The 13,258-nt window shown below is 36.7% G+C and overlaps 2 protein-coding genes across 2 annotated transcripts in view; both read right to left on the bottom strand.

The window, feature by feature from the left end:
- The window catches only part of LOC109070020 (FYVE, RhoGEF and PH domain-containing protein 1-like), a 46,453-nt gene extending 38,190 nt beyond the window's left edge, over nucleotides 1-8,263 (bottom strand). Inside the window, 1 exon segment of the mRNA XM_042729330.1 lies at nucleotides 7,069-8,263. Coding sequence (XP_042585264.1) covers nucleotides 7,069-7,216 — 148 coding nt within the window. The 5' untranslated portion in view covers nucleotides 7,217-8,263.
- A 1,056-nt stretch (nucleotides 8,264-9,319) lies between these two features.
- LOC109070017 lies at nucleotides 9,320-13,233 on the bottom strand. Its single transcript, XM_019086626.2, has 7 exons — nucleotides 13,061-13,233; nucleotides 12,085-12,283; nucleotides 11,145-11,241; nucleotides 10,865-11,036; nucleotides 10,623-10,772; nucleotides 10,316-10,437; nucleotides 9,320-9,616 (listed from the first exon to the last, which is right to left on the bottom strand). Exons 1-7 carry the CDS (start codon nucleotides 13,164-13,166, stop codon nucleotides 9,551-9,553), a joined length of 912 nt encoding a protein of 303 aa, XP_018942171.2. The 5' UTR covers nucleotides 13,167-13,233; the 3' UTR covers nucleotides 9,320-9,550.
- Nucleotides 13,234-13,258: the final 25 nt, after the last annotated feature.

Here is a 13,258-nt window from a genome sequence, read left to right as displayed (position 1 = left end):
CACTGCAGAGGATCCTTTGGTGAGCAAGTGATGGAATGCTAAATTTCTCCAGTTCTGATGAAGAAACAAACTCATCTACATCTTTGAAGGCCTGAGAGCAAGTACTTTTTACGATAATTTTTATTTTTGGATGAACTATTACTTTAAATGATGTACATAACTAATATTAACAAACAGAACCCAAGTATTAAACTTTGTTGCATGTATTTTTCTTTGTGGAAATGGCTTCTCTGAAACACCTGAAATAGTTCAATCCTAAAGCAACAATCAGTGCTAAATAAGGAATTTTCCTACTCAGTTTGTGTTTATTTCATAACCTCCACAGCACGAAATATGGTCGTAGTTATGAGTCAAAAATGGAAATATGCAAAAACCAATAGAGAAAGACTTTTATGGGATCCTAACAAGAACCAGAACAGTAAAGCTTCATCAACACAGCTCCCAATTGCTCCATTGACTCCACTGTTTATTTCCCCAAAGGCTCCAAATCACATTACCCTACAACAATAAAGCAAGTGTAGACCGTGTCGAAATATTACACAGGGCTGATAAATCAACATGCTAAAGTGAAATTGTAATCAGATGAACTCTCTGCTGCACTGCCTTTCCTTTTGCATTTGCAATTTCAGACCATTTAATAAAAATTAGCTACTTGAAGGAATTGTTCTGTTTCCAATAGCAGCAAATCAGCCTATTAGAATGATTTCTGAAGGATCATGGGACACTGAAGACTCACAGAAATAAATTACATTTTAAAATATTTTCAAATACGCCAAAGTTTATGGGTTTGTACAGTTCTCTAACACTAAATACTAATTACTGTGTAGCACTAACAGACAGATGACCTTCAGACCCACACATTTATGCATTAAAGTGTGCAAACATACAATTTTCACAATTCATAATATTGGAAATGAAGACACACATTCAGAATGGAAACAACCACCTCAGAGTAATCTAATCTCTCCACCAGATGGCTTTTATATGAGCATGTGGGCGTTTAGAAACGTCTTAAAGGGTACGTCTGCCGAATTGAAGGCATAGCTGTGCTGCCATTGTTCCAGAGGCTGAGGTCCACAAAGCCAGGATTTAGGTTTTCACATTTCTATCTGATCAAATGTCTCTCTATCACTGATCCTGCCAAAACGAATCAGAACTTTTATAGAGAAGCTTGAAAACCAATATAAGAGTTTATATAAGATTTATCCTTCAAGTTCCGCATTGCGTAGGTTGCAAATAGCAGTATCACAGAAAGTCTGACTCGACTGAGCACAGAATGTGTTACTCAGCAATGAAGATGATATTATGAGCGGAGCACAATAGTAACTGTCCGCTTTTTCAATGACCTTGAACCCGGCAGTATTTGTTCCATTCATTTTCTCCACTGGGCCTTTTTTTTCAACTCTAAAACATTAATGGGGTCATGAACTGATAAATCTAAATCTAAAAATATTTATAAATAAATATAAATTCCCCTTGATCTTGATATATAAGAGGTCACTGTGCTATAAAAACAATCTGTACGTTTCAGAACTCAAACCTTACTCGTTAGTCTAAAAACAGCTTATATTGAAGCCAATCTGCCAAAACGACAGCTTTTGGAATGTACCACTCTATGATGTTATAGTGTGGATAAACCCCGCCTCCGCAGATCATCAACGCCTGCTTCTACATCACTGCCTGTTTAGCCCCGCCCACCGATTCGCACAAATACAAGGTAAATGATAATGCAGGGTTTACGCAGAAACCAAACAATAAACTTTATTTGATTAACTTTATTTTTAATGAAGCACTCGTTTACTTCCGCCGTGCCTATTCAGGACAGAAAATAGCCTATTACTTCTAAATTATGATGTTTATTTATCTAAAAATCTTTCTAAGTGGACCTCAGAGAACTGTATAAAATAAAAAACAAGGGCAGTTCATGACCCCTTTAAACAAACCGATAGCTCCAAGCTGAATCACAACATTACAGATTTTAAATCAATAAAAAATAATCAGAAAAACTAAGACACAAAACCATGAAGCACTGTCAAGTGACAGAAGAAATAAATTAAATATATAATGTAAAATTTGGTTCACTACATATATGGAAAGCATAATTTATAAATGTATTGCATTTAGATATGCTTAAATACATGCACGATCAAACATTTGGAATAATTAAGTTTTTTTTGTCATAAGTTTCATTTGTTCATCAAAGCTGCATTTGTTTGATCAAAAACAGTTAAAACAGTAATACTGTTATGAACACGTTATGAAAAAAATATTTTTTTTATTGAGTAGCAAATCAGCATATTAGAATGATTTCTGAAGGATCATGTGACACTGAAGACTGGAGTAATGATGCTGAAAATTCAGCATTGCATCACAAGAATAAATTAGATTTTAAAATATGTTCAAATAGAAAACACTTATTTTAAATTGCAATAATATTTCAATTTTTTTTTTTACTGTATTTTCAATCAGATAAACCCTTCTTCCAAAAACATTAAAAGTTCCTAATTATTACAAACTCTATAGTGTAAGTTGTTTGGGAGTGTGACTCTATTATCAGCAGTGCATCATGGGAGTGGGTGGTAGCTTCTGAGCAATTTTGTCGTAATTGATCACACTTACTTGTGGTTTTGCACATAAACATAAAACATCATCTAACAAGCTGGGATTGGGTAGTAGGTCTGTCTGGAAAGGTTTCTGTGTTACTGTTAAAAATCATTTTCTCTGAGAAGCAAACGAGTGGGATTTGTACTTCCGGAGCCCGGCTGTTGTGCTCTATTGCACAGCAATCAAACTAGGATGAGTTAAAGTAAACATAATGTATTATGCGTACTCTGTGTTTATAAAATAAACCAAGAGGCTCATGGGTATGGCTCTGTTTTGCATACAGGGTTTCTTTAAGGTTTAGAGAGCCATTACAGAGTCGGTTTCCTTCATTCCCAACCTATATATGGATACCTCTCGAGGACTGTTTCTTTAATGGCGCTCTGGAGATTTACAAGGAGTTTGGCTCATTCACACAAGTGTAATTCTCCACAGTGCGCCAGGCCGAGCAACCAGACAGACTTCCTACTCATCTACCGAGTTGGCCGTTGACCAATAAGAACTGCTGCGCTTTCACGCTGTCGTAACAACAGCACTTCAGCCGCTCTGAACCATCAGAAGTGAAAGAGCTGGACTTTTCTTGCTTACAGCCACTCATTATACCCGTCTGGGAGGAGATAATATTGTCTTCCAAAACTACAATGATCATGGGAGTTGTGGGGCTGATCGTTCTCGGGCTGCGTTACGCAGATACACACCCTTTTAAGAATAGACGGGTCCAAGTTTTTGCAATACGTTCTTCCCTCACATTCCAACATTTTCCAACGAAATTCCTACATCCAAGGCAAACAGACTCTGAGACAGAAAACATGGTGTGAAATATGGTTTCTGCCATTATTTCTACAACAGGATCATGTATTCTTATTCTTAAGCTCAAGTTTATAATACCACCATGATACTAAATGATTATCATATTCATGGGGATCACATTTGGGGTCAGTAAGTGGTGTTTTTGTATTAATACTTAAAAGAATACTTTTGTTCAGCAAGGATGCATTACATTTATAACGTTACAAAAGATTTGTATTTCAAATAAATGCTGTTCTTTGGTTTTAAACTTTCTATTCACTAAAGAATCCTGAAAACTGTCACTTTTTTGTTTTTTAAAAATATGAAGCAGCACAACTGTTTTTAACGTTGAAATTTTCTTAAGCAGAAAATCTGCATATTGGAATGATTTCTAAAGGATCATGTGATACTGAAGACTGGAGTAATGATGCTGAAAATACAGCTTTACATCACAGGAATAAATTACATTTTAAAATATATTTAAATAGAAAACAGTTAATATTTGTAATATTATTTCACAACTTTACTGTATTTTTGATTAAATAAATGCAGTCTTGGTGAACATAAGAGACTTCTTTCAAAAACATATACAAATGACTGACCCAAAACTTTTGATAAATAAAATCAAAGCAAAAAATGCACATGAAATTAAATTCTCTTTTAAATTGCAAATCTATTAACAGACGCTTGAAGAGCATTCAAACACATTTGATACAGCTGTTATATCGATTATACCAGATCCACGTGAGTTTAAGGCAACAATGCATGGACAAAAACTCGACTACCCCATCTGTTACAGTCATATGCAATGAGGATAAAAATGTTTCAAAATAACAGCAGCTTAAAACGCCCACATGCTATTTTTATGGGTGAAAATGGAAACTGATCCCGTTCACAAGTCTTAAGTGAGATCATTTCGCTGCTCCTGTGTTAAATCAGCCACAGACAGTGCTATTTCTACTCCACATTCATTCTTTCTTCTTTAACCTCAACATCATGTTATTTATGATGTGCTGGGGTACATTAATTTGACTGAATTACACAGTCTGATATCATCATGCAATGCAGAAGAACAGCTATTTAAGCCACACAATTCATATGCAAATACTACAGCACCACAGTTTAAAAAGTCACCATGAAATCAAAATTGACAATAGAGAAGAAAAGACAAATGCAACTTCCGTTTAGTCTAATGAAATGAGATAAGATTTTGAACAACCTGAGTGTGAGAAATTGACAATTGTAATTTTGGGGGTGAACTATCCCTTTAAAACAACCATACGGACCTGTGAACAACTTGATTTTCAGCACAGGAGCTCTTTAAGGGTAATAGATTGAGCAAACGCCACGGGTTATTAAAGAAGACCTTCACCGAGTCTAACTCTTCATGTGTTTAGCCTTCCAGTGCATCAAACACCACTGACACGTTTCTAAAAAAGCCGCTAGCGAGTTGGTGGTCAGCACAGATGCGGCCCACTGAACTGAACTGAACTCCAGACGCATTTAATTGGACTTCACAGTGCAGAGCTTAAGTAAACATCTCAAAAACCGACAGACCCTCACACTCGAGTACAAAGAAGGCAGCGTAGCACCAACAAAAAAACCCCGGTCAGGCTTCAACGTCTCCTCTGTAGCCTTATCAGCAAATGAGCAGTGGAGCATGTGAATATCATTACATGCACAACAAACATCTGACGAACTGCATCGCCAACACACGTTTATCTACATACATTACTGAGGCTGCTGCAAACTGGAATATACAGCACTGTATTATCAAGATACACACTGCATGCTCTTTATACAGGAGTATTATCTCCTTTTGAATGAGAATCGCATGAAAATGTCACTCTGAACGTAGGGCATTGATTTAGTGACACGCCGTCCTCTGAGACAAACGGGCAGTGGCAGGATAATACATTATGCCACTTTGACTGATGACCTTGTCTTCAGAGTCGGACACATCCATTCAGAGCACAGCTGCTTCTGTGCTGTGTAGGATAAATAAGACGAATGCTGATTTCTTTTGGTAATCATTCAAATCAGTTTGGCCTGCCCTTAATACAGTGTAAGGGTGATTTTTCTGGGACACTGTCGTACAAGCGCCTAAACAATATGCTAAACACAAGGACTGGAGTGGTGGCATTTTTCTAGACATCCGGAGTCAAAGCTCACTCTCAGAGAGAAAAACATCAAAAATGCCAAATACTCAACGTCTATGTCTACGTTTACATCAACACATGTGTGTGTTACTTTAGATGAAGCTTTTATCCAAAGCAGTTTACAGGGTCACAATGTGTGCACATTTACTCCATGTAAACATTACTTATGTCTGTTGTTAACATTATCATAATATAGCTGGGTTGTCATGTGACTGAGTTGTGACTTATTGGTCTGAAGTGTTGGGGTAACAACTGTAGCAAAAAATGTAGCAAAAAACATTCTGTCCTCCTGGAGTCACAAGAGGTTAGGTGTCTTACTCAAGGACACAACGGTCACAGTTAACGGATCTACCCTTGTGGGGTTTGAACCTGCAAGCTTTGCTTTACCAGAACAGATCCTCAGCTACATATACTGTATGGGTCAGTGATGCTTGATTTTGTAGTCCAGATCTATTGAATTATATATAACATATAAAAAGGCTATTAATGTGAAAAATTACTCTAATGCATCTTTTCTATGATACATGCATTAAAAGGTCCTTTTGATATTTTTTTCAGCAGCTTTACAGGAAAAAAATGTCAAGAGAATATAACCATTCAGAGATTATAAATAAGAAAAAAATTCATTAAAATAATAAAATTCTTGATGAAAGAAATGTTGATTCTTCAAGTAGTTCATAATATTCTATTTTGTAAATTATTACTTGTAAAAAAAAAAGAAAAAAAAAGAAAGAAAAGCTACATAAGTCAGCATAATCAAAGTAAAAAAAAGTAGTAAAATTGTTAAATATGACAACATTAAAAACCCTATTTTAAAAGATCCTATTTTAAAATATTTTAATTTCTTTTCTTAAAAAAAAATCAAGGAAATTAGGTGTTAAAATTTCATAATATTACTTTAATATTTGTATTTTTAATCAAATAAATGCAGCCTTGGCGAGTATAAAACTTTTTTTTTTCCAAAACCTTGAAAAAACAATCTTACTCCCAGTTGAGCAAATCTGATTTCAAATATTAATACTATAATAAAAACCTCATCCAAATCAGTGAGGCATAACCAACACACAGGAAGCCATTTTGTTGTCATGTGACAAGAAAACCATCAAAACAGACAGGACCTCATGACTGTGCTATTAAAAATATCATATTTGACCTTTTAATGAAAAGTCATGGTCAGGTCAAAAACAGTAATCTTGAAGAAAAATTTAAGTTGAAAAACTTCAAAAATATATTTGAAAACGGATCATTATTAATTCACATTTTATGTAGAAAATAACAAACTTTTCTAAATTCTACTTTTCCAAGAAGTTGGCACATTAAGCTACACTGTTTACAAAAATTATCTTTCCTGTCATCCTTATTCGTCACTGAGACATCTGCATGCATACATTAATGTCACCTCTGTTATTTGTAATGATGCTTTGCCAGAACTGCACGCGAAACGCTGAAACTGAAATGAAATGGAGATGGCACACACATGTCAGAGCATGATCTCGCCTTGAATGAGCTGCAGACTCACCTGATCTGCGCAGGGCAGGCTGTGGACTGGGTAAACCGCTGCTGATGTGGTATGAGAAGCGCATGCTTTTGAACTGGCTGGAATAAGAGGGTGAACTGTGCGGACTGGAGCTGATGAGATGCGCGCTCTTGGGTCGATTCAGCTGCATCCCTGCCTGCGAAACCCTCACGCAGGCATACAGGACACAAGACGCGGACGGGCTTTATAATCCAGGTCCAGATATGAAAGCCGAATCTTCAAAACAGTCCAGGTGCAAAACCAGCAGCCACTCTCGCGTCCCGAGGTCGTCCTCCTCCTGTAGATGCTGGAAAGCGTGAATCAGGCGGATCGATCCCCCCTGATCAGCCGGTGGAGAGTTAACCCGAACACAAACAGCCATCAACGATCAGTTTAACCAGAACCACATACAAGTCCAAGCAAGTGTGATAGAAAAAACTCCCAACGCGCAATGACCTTTATGAAAACCAATCATCTTCTCATGGCATTTGCAGTAGTGTTGCGGTCACCGAATGTACAGAAGCAACGAATAACGTTAGAAATCCATAACGGACGATAATAACATTATAACATGACGCTTCGAAGAAGCACATTGGCTCTGTTAGTGACACTCGCGTTTTAAAACGAACTTTCCCATTTCATCTTTCCTAAACTTCTTGTTGCGGAATGTAAACGGCGCCGCATATTGTCGTTATTATTCCTACGGTTCCCCCCGTTTCCTCTCGGTATAACCGTATCCAAAAATATGCACACTCAGCTGCTTCGAACACAATCCACGTTCGCCGTTTGAAAACTCCTCCAGCTGTCGGCGTGTATTTTAAGCGGGACCCCCAAACAAAACAAACGTTCCAGTGTCGCAGTGTTCCATTGTTAGAATGTTGCGATGTTACAATGTTACAATTCGTGTCGCTCTCCACCGGTTGCTTGTCCGTTCTTTTGTGGGACTCGACAACGCTAAAGTGTGTTAAACTGAAAACCTCCTCCTCCTCTTCCTCCTCCTTCTCCTCCAGGACATATGAAACCGAGCTTCAACCCCCTCCATCTCTCTCTCCTCTTTTCCTAAAGTCTGTTTCTCTTTTTTCTCCCTCTCCTTCTTTTCCTAAGGGTCTGTGATGCAAAGGAAAAACTTTCAAAGGATTTGAACGTTCAACTTTCCTGAAAAGAAACCCCTGTGTGTCCTAATCGGGGAGATCGTTTATATTTCATACATTAAACATTTACACCCCATAAAAAGAGAGCTTAAGTGGTTGTAAACACAGAGTCTCGTCCCATTTGACCTACACTGCACCAGTAGCTCAAGTTGAGAAGGCTTCAGAGGGAAGAGGGAAAAAACTGAACTTTTAACCAGTTTTGAATTTGGGTGGATCTAATTGGTTGTCATTAGGTTAATACCACTCCATTGTCCAATGATAAATGCTTTGTATTGAGTGACACATTAATTTGAACTCCATTTAAGATCTTAATAATCAAAACCACAACATGTCCATATCACAAAAAAAAAAAAAAAAAATCAACAAATTAATCAAAGTAAATCCATGATTTTTTTCTTCTTTTTTTTGGTTTATGGTAATTTGTAATTTTGTCATGAAATGATGTCACGCAGCAAAAGTAAATAAATAAATGCTGGCCCTAACAATAGATGTCAATTCCTGTAAGCAATAAATAATTTATCATTTTTTAAAATTAATTTAATAATTTATTATCTTGTAATAAAAATGCTGACATGCGCAAAACAGGTTTTGTGAGATTAACCCGGCTTTTTGCCTTTCTGAGTGTGCTTTCTCATAAATGAACATGTTATGGGTGGAAAGGGTGCCATCAAATTCGGCAATGTTTATATAAGTTGAGTTCATACAGGCCGAGTCAGTAGATTCTGTCCGGCTGCAGGACTGAGACTCTTCACACATCTCTGTGCAATACATTTTTTTGCATGTTTATCATCACTGCTTAAGGTGCATCGGAGGTTTAATGACATGCAGACCATTCTAAATCTATTCCTGCATGTGTCATATATAGTACAGAATCCAATCCACTTTTAACTTAAAAAGAGCAAAAAGGACCTGCCCACCACTTACTACTGTGATGACAGTATTTCACTAAGGAAGGTGGTTTGATGAGCCTTTTCTATAATTGCTGGCGTCAATTTCACAGTTTGACCATTAGATGTCAGTCTTGCTTATAAAGTCAGACACACAATTAACCTGCTGCGCTTGTAGTAAAGGGCAAGACGTTTACGGAGTTAAACCTTCACTTGTTACACTGGAATTTATTTATTGGTTATGTAAAAACAACACATCTGAAAGAACAAAAAAAAAAACAAATATAATGTTTAAAGATTAAAATGGAAGCATACATTCAAAATGGATAAAATGTCTGTGATCTTCCATCTTTCTGAGGTTTTAGATCTCTCTAATGATCCGGAACCTTTGTTATTCACTGGATCAGATCTTTAGATGGCAATCAAACCTTTTTCTGATATTCTGCATCAGTACTTTACTCCTCTAGCTTCTGGACCATTCAAAGATTTCCGACTTCTCAGGCTATACCTCGGCTGTTGGGGAAACAATGAGGATATATTAGCACACAGACATTTTCAATCAAAATACAGCTGGAAAACACATGCCATGCGGTTTTTGCAATAAACATCTATAATTACTTTGCTAGAAATGGATAAATATTACTGAGAAAAGTGCTAGAAATGTCTGTACATAGCTGAGAATTCAGAAACTTCAAAAATGACTGACAAATTATGTTTTCGTTGAATGAGTGAAACTTTTCAATATAAAATTATTTCACAGCCCTGCATTTTGGGGGGGGAGATCTGCTGATTTGTGGGAAAAAAAGGCCTAATATTACCTAATTTGATGATGCTATGTTCAAAAACATATATATATATATATATATATATATATATATATATATATATATATTTGTGTGAGGGACAAATTGAAATTGTTCTCTAATAATCTTCCTGGAATGTAACCACGTTAGCTCATCATTAGCTCATATTTTCAAGATCTAAATTCAAAGCCACAAGTCCAAAAAGTAAAGAAATCTGAAAATGAAAATGCTTCAATTTTAATGTCCATGGTCAAAATCAAGTTCACTGTACTATGTCAAAACTTTGCCCCTAATTATTAAATAAGCTTCTAAAGTGATTTACCTTAAAGTTAATAATACTCCTGGAACGGAACCACATTATAAAAACATTCCTATAAAATTAATACATATATTAATGTATGTACAGCACCTCATTGTCATCCACCAGCACACTGTACACCGTGACAGAAGATGTCCGTGAACGAGAGCCTGACGTGTGCCGCTGACGTCTCTTCGGGGCTTCTGAGGTGCGCCGTGTCTCATAGTGTCTGGCTGATGACAATATCAATTTACATTGGAAATAGGATGTTAGTTCAACAAATTAGAACACTAACTTAAATATTAGTGTGAACTAAACCGTATTACATAACCACAAACTACGTATCTTATTTAAATCATCATTTGAGCTCAGGACACCTTCTGAAACATGCAGATTGATTCAAAATGTCAGCTCTTACTGTCCGGAGACGCAGAGAATGTGGACAGGGCCTCATTCACGACGCTAGAGGGATGCAGAACAACTAAACTGTCATCTCGCTCTTCCCACTCGCTCTGCCAACGTTTTTGTCTGGACCTCTTCCATTCATCCACAGATGCCGAGAGACATTCTAGAAGGTATGATAAGAAAGATCAAAAACTAATTCTGGAACTAAACCCCTTGAATCAAGTCAAGGTACCTGCTCTCTTGGAGATACAGTACCTGCTTTTTGCAAGGCCTGCTGAAGATCAGAGCGAGTCTCTTTGAGCTCCTTCAGAATTTCAAGACTCTCTCGGCTGATATTGCGGTAGCGCAGAGCAAAGTACAGCAGAACAAGGCAGCCAATTAGAACCATGGATTTTCTTAGAAGACCAACTAAAAAGGCAATTTTCTCCTATGCAAAAGAGAATTTTATTTTTGCAGTAAACCATGCTTTTGCTTAAATTCCACACTTTAAACCTAGACAACAATGACCATGTCAGTATTTTATCACTAGTCTTACCATCTGTTGAAAACCATGGTCCTCGCTTTCCAACACCGTCTTACAGATCATCCTTTCGAGGTATATATTCAAAGCCACAAGTCCAAAAAGGAAAAATCTAAAATGATACATGATGCATCAGTGTCAAAGACTGAGTAATTTTATTAAAAGAGTCAAAGTGACATACAATGTAATTGAATTAAAATAAAGTAAAACTTTAAAAGCTTCTAAAGTTGAACATATGCACACAATGCCTACTACGGAAAAAAATTTTTTATTAAAAATTAGCTTCTAAAATGTCTTTTTCCAAATTTGTGCAAGTTTCTGATGTCAGACAGATGAATACATTTCAACAAATGCACACATGATGCCTACTATGAAACGCACTCAAACTTGAGAAATGAGAATTAAATTAAAACATTAAACTAAAAATAGGCATTTGAAATGGCTTTTTACGAATTTGTGCATGTCTGATGCAAGATGTATGCAGAAATTTGAACATATTCACAATAATGTCTGCTCTGAGGTGGGAATATTTGTCCAACCAGTGCTGTTCCTGACTGTGTGTAGCACCTACTGCTCTGCATATCGCAAGAAATGCTAGCAGCAAACAGCTAAGATCCCTGATCATTTCAGCCTGAGTGGAACATTTCAGTGTGGAGTGCTTTGTGATCATTTCAACAAAATAATACAGGTTGTTATTAAAGGATAGGATGGTTAAAAACTATACTGATCCAACAAAACCTGCAACCTGAGACCAAAAGAGAAGCGCCAGTTCACATTTCAAATACAAAGAGGAGGTTTCCATAGAAACATTACAAAACAAATTTTTTTTACAAATTCTTTAGAAAAGGGCCATGAATAATTAGGTAAAAATAAATAAATAAAAAGACCCTTTTACTTATTTCAACAGCATCATCTATTCTAGAGTACTGCACTGACTGATCATGTTTACACTCACCTCGCTCCAGCTGTGCGCCGGACAGAAGTCAGAAGGAAAGAGGCGCCAAAGCCCAGGGCGTTGTAGAAGAGGGAACTAAACGTGTGCGTTTCAGACATAATAAAGCTCTGGAGGAAAGCTACACGGTTAAAGATTTCTGCAAATGCCACCTGCTGCTCCTGTGCAGAATGCCTCATCTCCACAAACACATCTCTCAGGCCTGAAACATTTTAGCTCAGTGTGGATCACAGCACACAAGCAAAGAATGAGGTAAAAGACAAGACATTTTGAGGTCAAGCACATACTTCACTTTGACTGGCATTGATTGCCTCATCTCTACAACATGCAAAAAATAAGACATTTCTGTCAGGCTGAAATTATCTACAAAACAGTCTGAATGGAGTCTGCATGTTAAGTGCTTAAGAGTGAATTAATTCCAGAATAAATTAAACTGCAGATACTTGCAAGAACTGACATAAAATGAGTGTAAAAGAGTCAGCCATGACCTGAGAATCTAAACGATAAGAGAGAGGAGGATTGTGACATCTCAACCTGACCTTTGACCTTTAAACCTTGGAGCTGTAAGTAATTACAAAGGATATATAATATATCGGTAGCATATTGGCAAATATTAAACATTTTTTAATACTGAATATTTCAGTGTGCATGCTCATTTCCGCAAATATTACATTTAAATGACCTCTGCCTTAAAGAATTTAATACATTTAAAAAATGAATAACACTGTAAAACATAATTTTACTAAAGCTCAAAATGAATATCCATTTTTTGTACTGTACATTATAATGCGATGCCTAAATTAGCAAGTAATTTCATTTTATATAATTTCATTTTTTTTATTTTACCATGAACTTTTCTTATTTTAAATAAATGTGTATTTTAACATTTTATTGCTAAAACTTTCACTATCAGTGATTCTAAACCAGATGTCATACTTCAATAAGCATATTGCCTTCTATTTTATGTGTTGGCCATCACCTTGAGTGGAGTCTTGCAGGGTGCTCTTGAGTTCCTCTCCATTGCGAAGGATGCTTTCCTGGGATTTCAGCGCGGCACTTTGGGCCACGACCAGATCTTCTGCCATCCGCTGGGTGGAGGCCAGCTGCTCCGCAACCCCCGCTGAACTCTCAGTCAACCTGAAACACAGATGAACATTGGCTCACATTAATATTTTAT

The sequence above is a fragment of the Cyprinus carpio genome, chromosome B8 (assembly GCF_018340385.1).
Source record: "Cyprinus carpio isolate SPL01 chromosome B8, ASM1834038v1, whole genome shotgun sequence".
Lineage (NCBI taxonomy): Eukaryota > Metazoa > Chordata > Actinopteri > Cypriniformes > Cyprinidae > Cyprinus > Cyprinus carpio.
This window is presented reverse-complemented; position numbering and strand designations above follow the sequence as displayed.

Excerpts from the sequence above, each read along its gene's own strand:
- LOC109070017 (XM_019086626.2), bottom strand. The coding sequence starts at position 13,166 with ATGGCAGAAGATCTGGTCGTGGCCCAAAGTGCCGCGCTGAAATCCCAG. Across the intron at positions 12,284-13,060 it reads CCTGCAAGACTCCACTCAAG|GCCTGAGAGATGTGTTTGTG; the intron begins GTGATGGCCAAC and ends AAAATGTTTCAG. Across the intron at positions 11,242-12,084 it reads CGGCGCACAGCTGGAGCGAG|ATTTTTCCTTTTTGGACTTG; the intron begins GTGAGTGTAAAC and ends GTATCATTTTAG.